Source organism: Lissotriton helveticus, chromosome 3_1 (genome assembly GCF_964261635.1).
Source record: "Lissotriton helveticus chromosome 3_1, aLisHel1.1, whole genome shotgun sequence".
Lineage (NCBI taxonomy): Eukaryota > Metazoa > Chordata > Amphibia > Caudata > Salamandridae > Lissotriton > Lissotriton helveticus.
Window position 1 is genome coordinate 748,418,053 of NC_136061.1, and position 13,422 is coordinate 748,431,474.

General features: G+C 40.3%; 1 protein-coding gene across 2 annotated transcripts in view; it reads left to right on the plus strand.

Moving 5' to 3' along the window:
• Positions 1-13,422, plus strand: part of GALNT18 (polypeptide N-acetylgalactosaminyltransferase 18) — a 1,871,693-nt gene that overhangs the window by 1,271,154 nt on the left and 587,117 nt on the right. For both annotated transcript variants that reach the window (XM_078680939.1, XM_078680940.1), the window contains exon 6: positions 1,194-1,308. In XM_078680939.1, coding sequence (XP_078537065.1) covers positions 1,194-1,308 — 115 coding nt within the window. The remainder of the gene's footprint in view (positions 1-1,193; positions 1,309-13,422) is intronic.

Consider the following 13,422-nt stretch of genomic DNA (forward strand, 5'->3'; position numbering starts at 1 on the left):
CATTTTGCACCTTGCAATGGATGAAAACTTGGGAGCATATTATCAAGCCCCAGCGATAATTATCGCTGAGCGCGCTTAGCGCGCTTTTAATTATCGCTGGCTATCGCTGGAATATATCGCCAAGCTAGCGCTGTATCATCAACGCTTAGTGCTATGGAGATAAATATTCCAGCGATAGCAGGGTTTTCCGTAGAACATCACTGGTTTTCCAGGGATGTGCCATGGAAAACGGCGGTAAGCTTGATGATAGGCCCTGTGGCCTTAGCCACACAATCCACCTCCCATGTTAGGTATGCCATAGTCAGGAATTTAACAGACGTTAAATTCCTGAGTTAAAGCAGAGTTAGCGCGATTTAAATTATTGCTATGCCTCGTTGTTAATATTGTGAAGCTGCCTTCGCAATATTTTCCAATGTTGTTTTGTCAGCCACACCTACTTTGCATCTCATTATCGATGTGAGGCGAGGTTTGCGAAAAACGGAAGCTAAGTCAAGGAAACACACGCTAGCATGTCCTTTTAAATAATGCAATATAATTATCACCGCTTTGCGCCCGAAAAAGGGATGCTAAAGTGGTGATAATTGTATTGCCGGCCCTTGGTACTATGCCCCTTGGTCTTGATCTGCAAGATCCCTGAATTTGTACTCCTCCCCCAAGGGTCAATAGTTCAGGGAGAAACTAGTAAAATGGGGATTTAGGATTACAAGCTGTAAGTGGGTTCCATTGGGAAACTAGGAATTAGTAGGGGGTTTAGTAATTCCATTTTTGATACTGTGGTTAACTCCTTGTTTCCCCCCTAGTGTTTCACTTGGAGATTTTAGCTACTTTAAGCAGATGGAGTCCCTAGGTGAAGGTTACTAGGTCAGCAGAATTACCAAGACACCGTGAGGATGTTGACTCTTGTTAACAGCCTCATCGGAATTATTATGGCACTTTTAATCGCAGCCTTACTGTTACTTTTCCCCATTCTTCGATGTGGAACTCAGAAACAAGCAGTAATACATCGCTTCCTAAAAACAAAACTCATCAGCATTGTTAATTTTGTGTATGGTATTATTGCTTCAGTTTAGAATGGAAGACAGAACGATCCCTTAAGTAAGTGTCATTTATAGGATGCAAGTTAAAGTAAGGTATCTAGATGTCTAATTCAAAACTGATGTCTTCTTTATTTGTTTCTCTTATGATAAATACAGAAGCCCTGCACTTATTGGATGCTTCATTGTTGACAGAGAGTACTTTGAAGAGATTGGATTGCTGGATGAAGGACTAGAGGTCTACGGGGGAGAAAATGTAGAGCTTGGTGTTAGGGTAAGAAAGAGCTATCCGAATGAACTTGACATGTTTATGTACATTCTTTATTGTATTTGCCTACCAAGCCCACATTGACCACAGCAATCTCCTTCAGGCATATCTATCAATCTCCTACCACTGTTCTAGCACAGACACTGTGATTTATAAGTGATTAATGCCACCATGAGAAACAGTGAACCTGCCTATTGGTTCTCCTTGATCTTTTAGCAACTGTTGATACTGCCGACAACCAAGTACATTTTAACACGATCTCTGACTGCATCCATTTTTAAAGCATTCCACAGATGGTTCATACATTTTCTTGCTGATGGACAATAAATATGCCTAAACCAACTCATCAAAACACCAATACCTCTATAGGTTATGTGCAGAATGTCTCCTAAGTTCCATTCATGCCCCACATGAAACCCTGGGCATCACACTAGCAAACAAGACACCACACTACATTAGTACGCTGACAACATACAGCTATATTTTGCTGTGTAATTTGCCACTGCATACACACTCTAAAACACAGATTTTAAATCATCTGGTTGTAGGGGCCCACTGGAATATATACCTTAACCCTATCAAAACAGCCTTAACTCTCATCATGGGCAACAAGCTATAGTCCCAGAGCAAAGACAGGATCAACCTCTTGCATCACCAAGGATTATTACCAATCCATTCCCACCAACCCAAAGTCTCTGAGCTTCCACTTTAGTTCCCAATTCTTATTCAAGTGTGAAACCTCAGACAGGTTGGCATCAGTTGAGCCTCAGACACATCTAGGCATTTTATTCCCTTCTATTAGGTTATGGGTCAGAAGGAAATGATTGGGCATGTGTATGAGGTCTATAGTACATGTGTGCACCCTTTCAAACACTGTGGTGAATATCTCTGCTCATTGGCCTCCCCCGCATCTGAAGGTCCGAATCCATGCTTACACCCATCTAGTCACTCTTCTATGTAAATGTGACCACATCACCCCACCTGAACCTCAACTGACTACAGCTCCACCTTGCACCACGTTTAAGGTACTCTGCAACACTACAAAGGTATCAATCTAAAACACAATGGATTACAAATTTCAAACTCTCTATATCTTGTTGCACTCATGCTACATGCAGAACAACATGATGAGAAACAAGGTCCCAAGGAATTAGAAACAAGATGATGTGCTTCTCATTCAGTGTCCCTGAACTTTTGAACAAGCTCCCCCCTTTATCAACGACTGCCTACTCACAACTATCCTACAGCAAAGACCTTAAAACGCCACCTTTCTCCTAACAGGTGCCCACCTCAAAATAACCTCCTCTCCAGCTGACCATGGCTTTGTTGTAAGATGTTCCCATTCCTCTGCTAAACCAGATGCACTTGTGTAAATGTCAGTTAGCAAGTTTTGTAACAGTCACACTTTGGAACATACCAACTATGTAAAGAATTCCACTACCCTCAGGGCTATGTCCACACTATAAAACAAACGTCAAAAACATAATAAAAATACATTCTTAGCACACATTACAATAATGCTTCCTAGAAAGAGATTATATATACTGAATCATCACAAAACAAATTGAAATACTACATATTATATTAGTAGCCAAAATATAGAAAACAATTGCAAACAAAGTGATTGAAAATGTTAGATTTCAAAAGAAACAAGAATATTCAAGAAAGGGCAGGACTTGTACATTTACTTTGACAAAAAAAATGAAAAGTGTTGGGGATTATATGATGGATGTTATCAGATTCTATAAGAGAAATCTGAAATGGATTTGACATGCAGATAAAAATAGGAGTGCCAATGAAGGAGGCTCATTTATCAAAGATGGGTTCAACATCAGACTGGATCATCTGTGTATTTATTAGATTGCTGAGAGAGATAGAGAGTGATAGAGAGAAAGAGAATCTGGACTAAGATTGAAAATGAACTTCAGCCTTCTACAAAGCTGTGGGCACACATGTGCGAGACGACAGATTTTGCGACTACACCATTAGTGAAAAGGCCTGTTTGGGATTTTCTTTGTATGGGACAGGACTTAATATTAGGCTGGAAACATTTATTTAAGCATTTGATCTCTTTGAAGCCATGTATTGTCTTGGCTAAATGTGTCATTAATTGATATGATGACATGGAGCACAATCAGTCTAATGGTGCCCCCTGTAAGGAAGGCTGTTTCTCTAGTCAGTCTGCAAATTTGTCTCATTGCTCTAGACCTAACTTATATGCAATTAGAGTTGTCACAGCAGATCTCAGTAAGGAAGAAACTTTATTTATCCAGGTAATGTGATGAGATTGAATGTGAAGTACTGAAATGACTTTAATTACCCCCCATATAATCAGAGAAGACAAGATTTAAAAATAAATGTCCTATTTTAATGCCATAGATTTAAACATAGCTGTCTGCATTGTCTGTAACTGATGTTTGGCTAGGAATGGTGTTACATTCAATGCATGTCCCAATTCCATCAGATATGTATTTGAGCTTTTAATTATTTATATTGTTTTTAACTTTATTTCCCAATTGTGTGTATTCTTCAATCCCTTTTGGGGTCAAATAAAAAAAAGATATTGACCACTTGAACGTTGAAACTAGCTGAATAAACCTTCTCAGGCCAATTTGTGACAGTCCTCTTTTCAGCCTTAGCCCAGAAAATATTACCATATTTTACATGGTGAGATCACCATCAAATTAGCCACAGTTCTTAAAATTTGTGTTGTGCCTCCAATATAAGATTTAAAGTGTGGCTAAAATCTGTTACTACTCTTATAAATTAAACTCTGTTATGACCCTGAAAAAAGGCATTCTCCCCAGTGCACTTCAATGGAGAGCTGATGATTCTCAAGGTTTAAAATATGGTGGAGCTTCCTAATAAAATAAAATGCAGTCTATTTGCCTTCATATAAAACATTTGTATATGGTGATATGAAAAAGCACACTATCTACCAATGAATTTGTGATACATGAGAGGCAGCCTAGCTGTGGAACCTAGGGACCCATGTTCAAATCGCACCCTCAAAGCTAGGCTGAACTTCATGTGATTCTGCGTAAATCACTTAACCTCCCTGTGACCAACAATGTAATGTGTGAAATTTATTTGTGCAATCCTCACTTGATGTACGTGAGCTAGGATCATCTCCCAACCCCTTCATGCAATGTACAACGTTCCATTGCTTCCTGCATAATAGGTTTGCTCCATATAAATATCATTACATACATACTGCAAACATGTCATGAGTCTGACTTACAAAAGCAATAATATTCAAGGAGGAGGACTCTGCCAGGTAATTATTGACTTGGGTGAACTCCTCCTTGGTCAATAACTGACAAGGCGCGCCCATGGATAATATTGCTTGAAAAGATGATATTCTTTACTTAGGCACTTACTTCCTGATGGTAGCCCCTTGCTATTAAATCTTATCACCGTGAGCTGAATTCTGGAGTCATACACACATCTACTTTTTTGATGTTACCTTTCAGCATCTTTACCTTAAAAGGCATATACTGGTGGTAAACATGTGCAGTCCATTTGCCATGTGATTACTGTGGGTGAGACACATGTAATGAGGCTCACCGACAGTAAAAAGTCCAAAGCCGGGTGATAAAAAAAAGGCAAAAATCATGGTGTACTAAATAGGTGGAACCCATTTTGCATAAGCCCTTATTAGAAAATAAGGGATTAATTCATATCCCTGTGTAAGTGAGTGTTTGCACAGGGTTCGGAATTATGAATTGTGTGGTAATTATCATATCCTTAGAGCTTTTTTCCTGAAATATTCCGACAGGTCAAACATGTGGAAATATATTGGGTGAACCCCAGCAGGACAGGCAAAACAATCAGAATTCAGAATTCAATGTAATAAAAACAATTATCCATGTTATGCCTCATTTGAATTTGAAAACCCAGAATAAGAACTATATAGCACACATTGTAAATTCCTAACCCTGGGCTAATGGTATTTGACACATGTGACAAATACCCCACACTATCCCACTCAACTTGCAATGAGTCATAAAAAGAAAAAGCCCACAGCAAAACATATTTCATTGTAAACTTTAAAAATCTTTGTAGCATCACAGGACAATCCTGTTTTTTATGAGGGGAGTTCTCTGCCCCGACTGTGGAGTCTCTGCTCTTGTAAACTTACTATTAGCCCCTTGCACGCTGCGCGAATTTTTGGCGCTGTGTGGGCAAAAATAAAGAATGGGCGGGGTTCGGACGGTCCCCGGCCATCCTCTGCACATGCCCACCGTGACGTCAGACGGCCAGGGGCCGTCCGCAGCACGCAAGGGGTTAAGATGCCTTTTTGTGAATACTTAAAAAGCACCAACGCACATGTAATCTTCCCTTTGTGAATCAGCCCCCAGGAGTTTAGCTACAGTTTATATGACATAAATGTATAGGGTTGTAATACATCTCCCAGATAAAGCATTGCAACTTTTGCAAAGCTTACTTTCTGGGCCAGGGAGACTGCATAGTCTGAAATAAGTAGGCAAGGATTGTGAAACAGTACTAAGATCATTTTCCATACGGTTCTGGGGGCTGGGGGCTGGATCACCAAATAATTGTGAATGGCATTTCAAGGCATTGCTTACTCTAAACACCTTTTACTTCTGCATTATGAAAACAGGATTCTGGAGGTGGTAATGTGTGACAAGAACCTACGTACACAATTGTATTGTTGCATTTTGCTGTGTAGGTCATATTTTCCTTTCTGTTTTGTGAGACCGTCTTTTTTTGCTGCAGTATTGCAATGTGATTTTGTTTTGTTGCACTGCAGTCTTTAAATTGCTCTCTGTTGTCCATGTTACTTTGGTTTGTGTGTTATTCAGTTATATTTAGCTGTTTACTTTAGATACGTGAACGAAAGCTGCTATATTTCAGGCCAAAAGCAGCACATGCCTTGAAAGATTCTTTACAAAGCAACCATTTACTGCTTTCTAATGTGATAAAATAGCACTGCTGATGCTCTTCACCCACTGAAGACACCAGTCACCAAAAAAATATGGCCGCCGCCAGTGCTTACTTCATGCAATGCAGCCCTTAATGGAAACATCGTAAATTGTTCAAATAAGTTAATGGGTTTGCAAAGTAACACCATTTGGAATAACTGCAAGCTTCTATTTATTTTACCACATTGGTAAATTAAGAAAAGTCACATCACAGTTTGTATTTTATAATAGTTAGTAATCGTAAACCAAAGACTGATTTAATAGATTGGAATTTGTTTCTTCTCAGCACCACTCCTGCACGGGTCAGAAAAAAAATGTTTATTTAGGCAACCATTTTGGCTGTAACCTAAGTTACATTTCCCATTTTTCACCTCCAAGTATAAGAAGTGCTTAATTTGAAAACAGATAACCGCCTTGGCTCTCTTAAGGAGGCCACTGCATCTTTCGCCAGCACTGCCAGTTACAGTAGCAATACATGTACTAACTATCACACTCCTAGAACTGTGACAGTTCAGACTATTCCAGGCCCCCAAAGCTATACGAACAGAAAGGGCAGCAGGAATTAGTCATTTTTAATTCATATTGAAGAACTAAACAACTGTTGTTGTGTTCATCTCTATATTAGACAAAGAGTTGAGCACTGAGTATAACAATACAATATATGGTTTTACAACAGTTTTGGTGTGTGGTGGCGCAGTATTATGGAAAGATGCAGTAATGAGACCGTCTGGGAACTTCATACAGGAAGCAAATTCTACAACGTAAATTCGCAAGAATAAAGTTTTACTCAAAGCTGTAAATAAATCTAAACTGTTTCCTACGTATATTCCTTGCTTGTGTAACAGGACTGCACAATGGTGCATTAGTGGTGCACTGAGGTAGAAGGATGCTGCGTTTTTTTTGGTTACATTACACTTTTTCTACCACAATGCTTATTTGCAGATTTTTGTTATTCAATGCGTGTTTCATGTGCAAAACTTAAGGACACGCCACTACTAGAGGGCTGATTCTTTCTTGCTTACGAGGAAACCATGACGAAATCCTGTCGTTCAGAAAGCATATCAGGTACACTGTGTACCCAAATTGAAGAGGTTTAGTAGGCCCTGTTAAAGTTGCATGGAATGAGGTGGGGTATTTGCCACACTAGGAAATATATTCCACCTCATGCCTCATTAATCCACCACCAGAAACCACCTGCCACTTTATCTTACTCTTGCAGGTTACTCCTTTCTCCCTTTCTCACATGTTTTCTCTCTTTCTCTGCCTCCTTCTTTCTCACTTGTGTGTTTTTATCTCTCTTGCTCTCAGTTAATGGGTATGTCCCATAAAATGCATATCGGTGGGCCCCACCTGCAACCCCTGACTCAAATTAAGCACTGCAAACATGCAGAACTAGTGTTTAATGCACCAAGACCCAGTAATGATTGCTCATAAAATTTTGACTCGCATGCAAACCAGTGTTTGCACAGGTGCTGAAATTATGAGAAAACCTGACAGTCTGATTTCTCAGCCAATAATTTGCAGTAGATCAAACCTGCTAAAATGTACTGGATAAAGTAAATAATGAGGCATGCAGATTTTGGTGAAGCTAGCACCAAAAACCACAATATGCACAATTTTGAGGGAAAAAGTAATAAGTTCTGTTATTTATCACATCTGATAAATAACAAAGACCAGGGTATTGTTATTCATCTGAAGCTACATATAATGACTATACCTGGGCAAATTTCAATTCAGCGCGTGGGATTGAAGAATTTTGGCAACTCTGCATATTCTTGTAACGCTGACTTACCGTCAAATATCGCCAGCCACCGTATGAAGGAATTTCTTTCCCGTTCGAGTACCACAATGACACGGGAACACCGTGAGGCTTTAGGATGTGAGTTGGAGAGCACCAGTAAGATTTGGCATCTCCCACAGCGATTTCTGGCCGCTACGAGGGCTTCCAGTGAAATTTTATGAGCGCAGTTGGTCATGAGTGGTCGAGGTTAGGGGGCTGTTTCCTGAGTAGATTTTCTACTCGAGCAGCAGCAAAATTAACTAAAAAACATCATGGTGCCATTTGCACCAATTTTTCAGCATGTAACACACTACTAGGGATAAAATTAGAGTGCGAGAAGCGCAACATGTACTTTCTGCCAATTGGCGGCACTCTGTGTAAGTTGCAGTTTTTATGTAAGTCTGTGTGATTCCGCAGAGTGAATTTTCTGTGAGTTCCACCCAGGCCTAATAATGTTTCAAAGAATAACTAATAATTCAAGCCCAAATTTGCATGTTTTGTCTTTTTCATAGCCTTTTCCCTAAACAAATTACATCCAGTTTGATCTTCCCAAATCTATCATGGGAAAATTGTAAGAGTGTGTTAATTTTCACACAACTCTTAATTTGGATCCCTGAACAAACCATGGGGTTCGCAATGTAGCCCTTAACTTGCAACCAGAGCCAAAAAGTATTTCTTTGCAAGATCTTTCTCCCATCACCCTTAATTTTATCACATTTTAAAAGAAAAAAACATTTACAAGCTTTGTGACGTTTATGTTGTTTACAAAACTAAAAAAAACACATGATTTAGATGTAAATGTTCTACAATTTTGCACTTTCCTATTTATTACTATTTAATTGCTGCACTCTTTGATGAAACTTAAATAATGTCATTGACATTTTCGAAAGTCTTTTGCTCTATAATGTAATTTTACTTCTGAAGTTGCAACTTTGACTATGTAGGTTAGTTCTTTTCAAATATAGGGACGTGGCACTGACTAATTTTATCCAGCAACCATTACCCAATTTAAGTTAAGGCAGTATCTCCAGAGTTGAAGTGAATCCCATCCACTCCCAGAGATAAACACTTCATAATCCCCCACTGTCACACACTAACAGATATAAAAACTGCACAATACTTGTTAGACCACCCTCTTCATGTCTCTTGGCAACATACCTCACTGTGCAACCCCCTTTTCACCTTTTCATCCACCAATATTGCAACTTAGCAATACTTTTTAACATTAACACTTACCAATCCAAATATGGCCAATGTTAGGAGTGTAGATTACTGATTTCAATACATTTTCTATAAATAGTCATGTTAATGATTTTTTCAGCACTCCTCTGTTTTCTATATGTGGTTTTCTCTCAGATTTATACAGGAAGAACGTTTGAACCACATAAAGTTCCTTTTTCTTCTTGAATATAGTGCCCAATAGTGCATTGTTCCTGTGGTGCTGGAGTGAAAGGTGTGTTGCCTTTTCTTGTGTCCTGGGACATTCAGAGGTCATGGCACAGTATCTTGTATGGGCACTTCTATTTACTAGAGGTGGGCAGTAAACTCTGCTCTGTCGGTGGAGTTCACAGAGTTTTGACCTCTCTGCTTGGAGTATGGGGTTCAACAAAAACTCATCCAACTAGTGTGTGGTGAAGATTTTCTCATGCACAGCTCACCAACATTAGGTTGCCGAGCACTAGCAAAAAAAACAAGCGATAGACTGCCTCTCGTGAGATTTCATAAAGTGGCAGTCGTAGCAGGACGCTACTGCTTGAGTTGAGAAAGTTGCCATTCGCATTGCGAAAGCTGCTGTTCGAGTAGAAAATCTACTTGAACATCAGAAAGAAGTAGCACCATCTTGCCTGCTTTGTGGTGCAGTTCACACTGTTTTTTTCAATGCGGGACAAGCTCCAAGCGCTAAATATCTGCGCGACGGACCAGAATTCCGCTGCTCGCAGAACTCTGAAGAATCCTGCTGAGATTTTAGGTAACTCTGCAGAATTGAGCAAAGCAAAATTCAGTGACTTCCGCCCACCCCTACTATTTACCACTGGTGTCTAAGGATACCAATGCTAATGCACCACAGTCAGAGAACGAAATGCCTGGTGTATATATTGGCTGACAGAGTATTAACTATCGGCATTGCGCAGTACTTTACGACTGCCGTGCTGAAGGTTTCTCCGCCTGCCGTATTTAGATATGGACATCAGGCCAGTGGGCATAGCTAGAATTTCCGGGACCGCTTTCAAGGTGGTTCCTGGAAATAAAGTGGAAGTTTGATGGATGGCTCTGTCAACATGACGAAGCTGTTCATCAAACGTTCAAATTTTTATTTTCAAAAACAAAACCACAAAGCAGGATTTGAAATTTAAAAAAAAATGCCCCACTCGCCATGGGAATTATCTTACATGGTGATGGGGGTATTTTGCAGTTTTCACTGCCCCTTACCGCCAGGGTTTTCCTAGTGGTGACAAGAAATGAAAACTGACCTGTATGTCCACCATTCTAAATTAGGTGGATGGGCATACGGGCCAACCTCCTATGATCGTTAATCTGTTGGTCTGTTAGAGGGGTGGAACATAGGTCGGTCTGTTGTTACACCAGAGGTCCACCCATACATAAATCTGGCGAGCGGACCATTATTTTGGCAGAAAGGGTACATTGTAGCCATTGCAACAGAGTATATTTTCTGCCAACACACAAATTAGGTCTCAAGTTACTCCATTGGGACACCTGATTCTCTGTACTTCTCATGGGAAAGTATGCACACAGGACAAAAATTAACCACACCATTCACTTAGTAATAGTAAATCACAGTTATGCAAAAACATGCATGCACACAAAGACACACACTAACACACATACTCCTTTTGTGAGAGATGAATAGACCTTTCACTGAGTAAAGCCAGTAGGCATTCTCATATCCGGTTTAAGGAAAAAAGGTCTGCACTCTGCACCACTGGGTCGATAACATCTTCCACAAAGGTTAGCCACCACATAGCCTGGAGTGAGGGGCAGTGGCCGTTCTCACTCAAAATGAGGGTACGCATTTGGAGTCTTCCTAATCATCATTGTGCAGATTTGAAAATTATGTAGAACCTCCAATGAATGTAAATTACTGCCCAGCTCAGGAAAGTAAAGGGCTAGATGAAACACAAATTGACAGAGCAGCAGAGCTTTCCCATGAAGTGGGCTTTACTCAAAACTAAGAGATGGACAAAACATGGAGGACCTGTGTGACAGTCCATGGGAAAGAATGATGATGACACTATTATCTCAACTTGTGGAGTTGTTGTTACCTTTATTGGACTACCTAGAGAAATGCACTGAGCAATAAAACAATGTTCTCTTTGTGTTACCTGCATTAAGGGCCTGAAATCTTCACAAAACGTAACAAAACAGAGGTTAATGATTACTTAATGTTGCCAAATAAGGTATACATATAGATGCCCTGTGCTGAACTAAGAGTATATGACGCTGTAATTATGTTTTTGCTATCTTCACAAAGACAGTTGGAAAGCTTTGCAGCCTGCCTACCATTGCAAGGTTTTTTGCTTAAACACTTCTACATGAAAATCATGACTTTTGCAATAATTTATGTTGGACATATACTTAATGTACAATAGCAAAATATACATGCACAAAACATACTTACAGAATACAGTTATGGGCTCATTAATCTTTCTGCGCATAATACCATTTCAAAGCTAATTGTGCAGTGTGGGGGTTCTTGACCACATGATTTGTGCCAGGAAAGTCCATGTGTAAATCGTGGGACGAAACACCAAACATTTTTAGCTGCTCACCATGGAAATGAGGAGATCATGCATAATTACTATGTTGCCTCCCTTTCAAAGTCTGGATTACAAATACTGGTGTAGTAACTGTGCAACCAATAAATGCCATTTCCTGGTGTATTGATGCTTAATAGAGGGAATACGTAAAAGGGGGAATGCTTAAAAGGGAACACAATTAGCACCCAGAGTGCACCCAGTAAATGCCATTCCCTGGTACACTGATGCCTAAAAGGGGGCATTATTAACCCAATTAGCACCCAGAGTTTTACTCGGTTGGGAATGAGGGCTTTAGGTCCTCAATACGAATAGTGTTTAAGATATTTAAACATGCATATCTAAAAATGTAGCTTGCACTAATCTGTCCAAATGTTGAAAACATTGTGCACAGTAAATGTTGGCCATATTTACCAAATGCAAGAAAATGGAATTTGGTAAATAGTACATCCAAAAACTATTACACACAATATTGTTCACTTGTGTTAAGTGAAATGCAGTTATAAGTTAGGTTGAAAATTACGCCTAAGCATGAGCAGGTAGTAAATTATGCAAAATTCTTATTTTCTCAAAGGACTTAATAATTATTTTAAAACAGAAACATTACCAGTTTACAAATGCACAAATTCTGTAAAGTGAGCTGCACTGAGCTGCATGCACACTTCGACATCGATTATGAGTCTGGTGGTGCAGCGCCGGGTCCACCCCGCCACCACCCCAAAACCATTGGTGAGGCTGCCTGACAGATTATGAGTGCAAATCGTATCTGGCAGGCTTTTTTCTGGCATTCCCACAGCAGTGCCTTTAAAAACAGGCAGCGAAATGGGAACTGCAAAAACACTTCCTGCCTAAAAGCTGGTGTCCAAGTGTGGGCCGCCTCACCCTCCTTAGGCAATCTCCCCTCTGGTTGTTGCAGCCACATGGGCAGCACAGGCCAACAAGTGGGTATACAGCTCCAGCCAGGCCCATGGGGGTGTTAGGAGGCAGACTGCCCCAGGACGACCCCTGACAGTCATACACCCAGTTCGTCTCCCAGGCAAGATCACTGCCCCCACGTCAAGAGCGGGTGCCGCACACCCTAATGATGCTGTGGCTCCCCCGGAGGCCAGAGGTGCCACCGCCGGATGGTGTAGGGTAGGACCGGGGGGAGGCCCACCACAGTCTGCAGCACCAACCAAGTGACGGACCCTGAAGGCAGCAGAGAGGACGAGGCTCTCAGGTCGTCCCAGCCATCAGCAGAGCTGGAACAGCACCGTCGTCGGTTGCAGAAGGCTCCGGAGCGGGTAACAATATCGATCCCCAGAAGCATTTGGGTGGTTGTGGTGGGGATGGCAACAGATATTTGGTGATTCCTGATTGCCTCTCTGGAGCTTCGCTGTGTTCCGTCCACCATCTTAGATGGTTGTCCACGCCCCCCTCCATGTATTTTTATAGACATTATTTTAAAGCTAATAAAATAATATTTAAATGTTAATTTATATTTTATATATAGATTTTTAAAACATAGTACTGTATAACAGAAATCGTATTTTAAATATGTTAATTAAATTTACACACATATACTTACTATTATAAAGTCAATATTTTGGACCACAATATTTTAGAACTCATTATTTTTGTA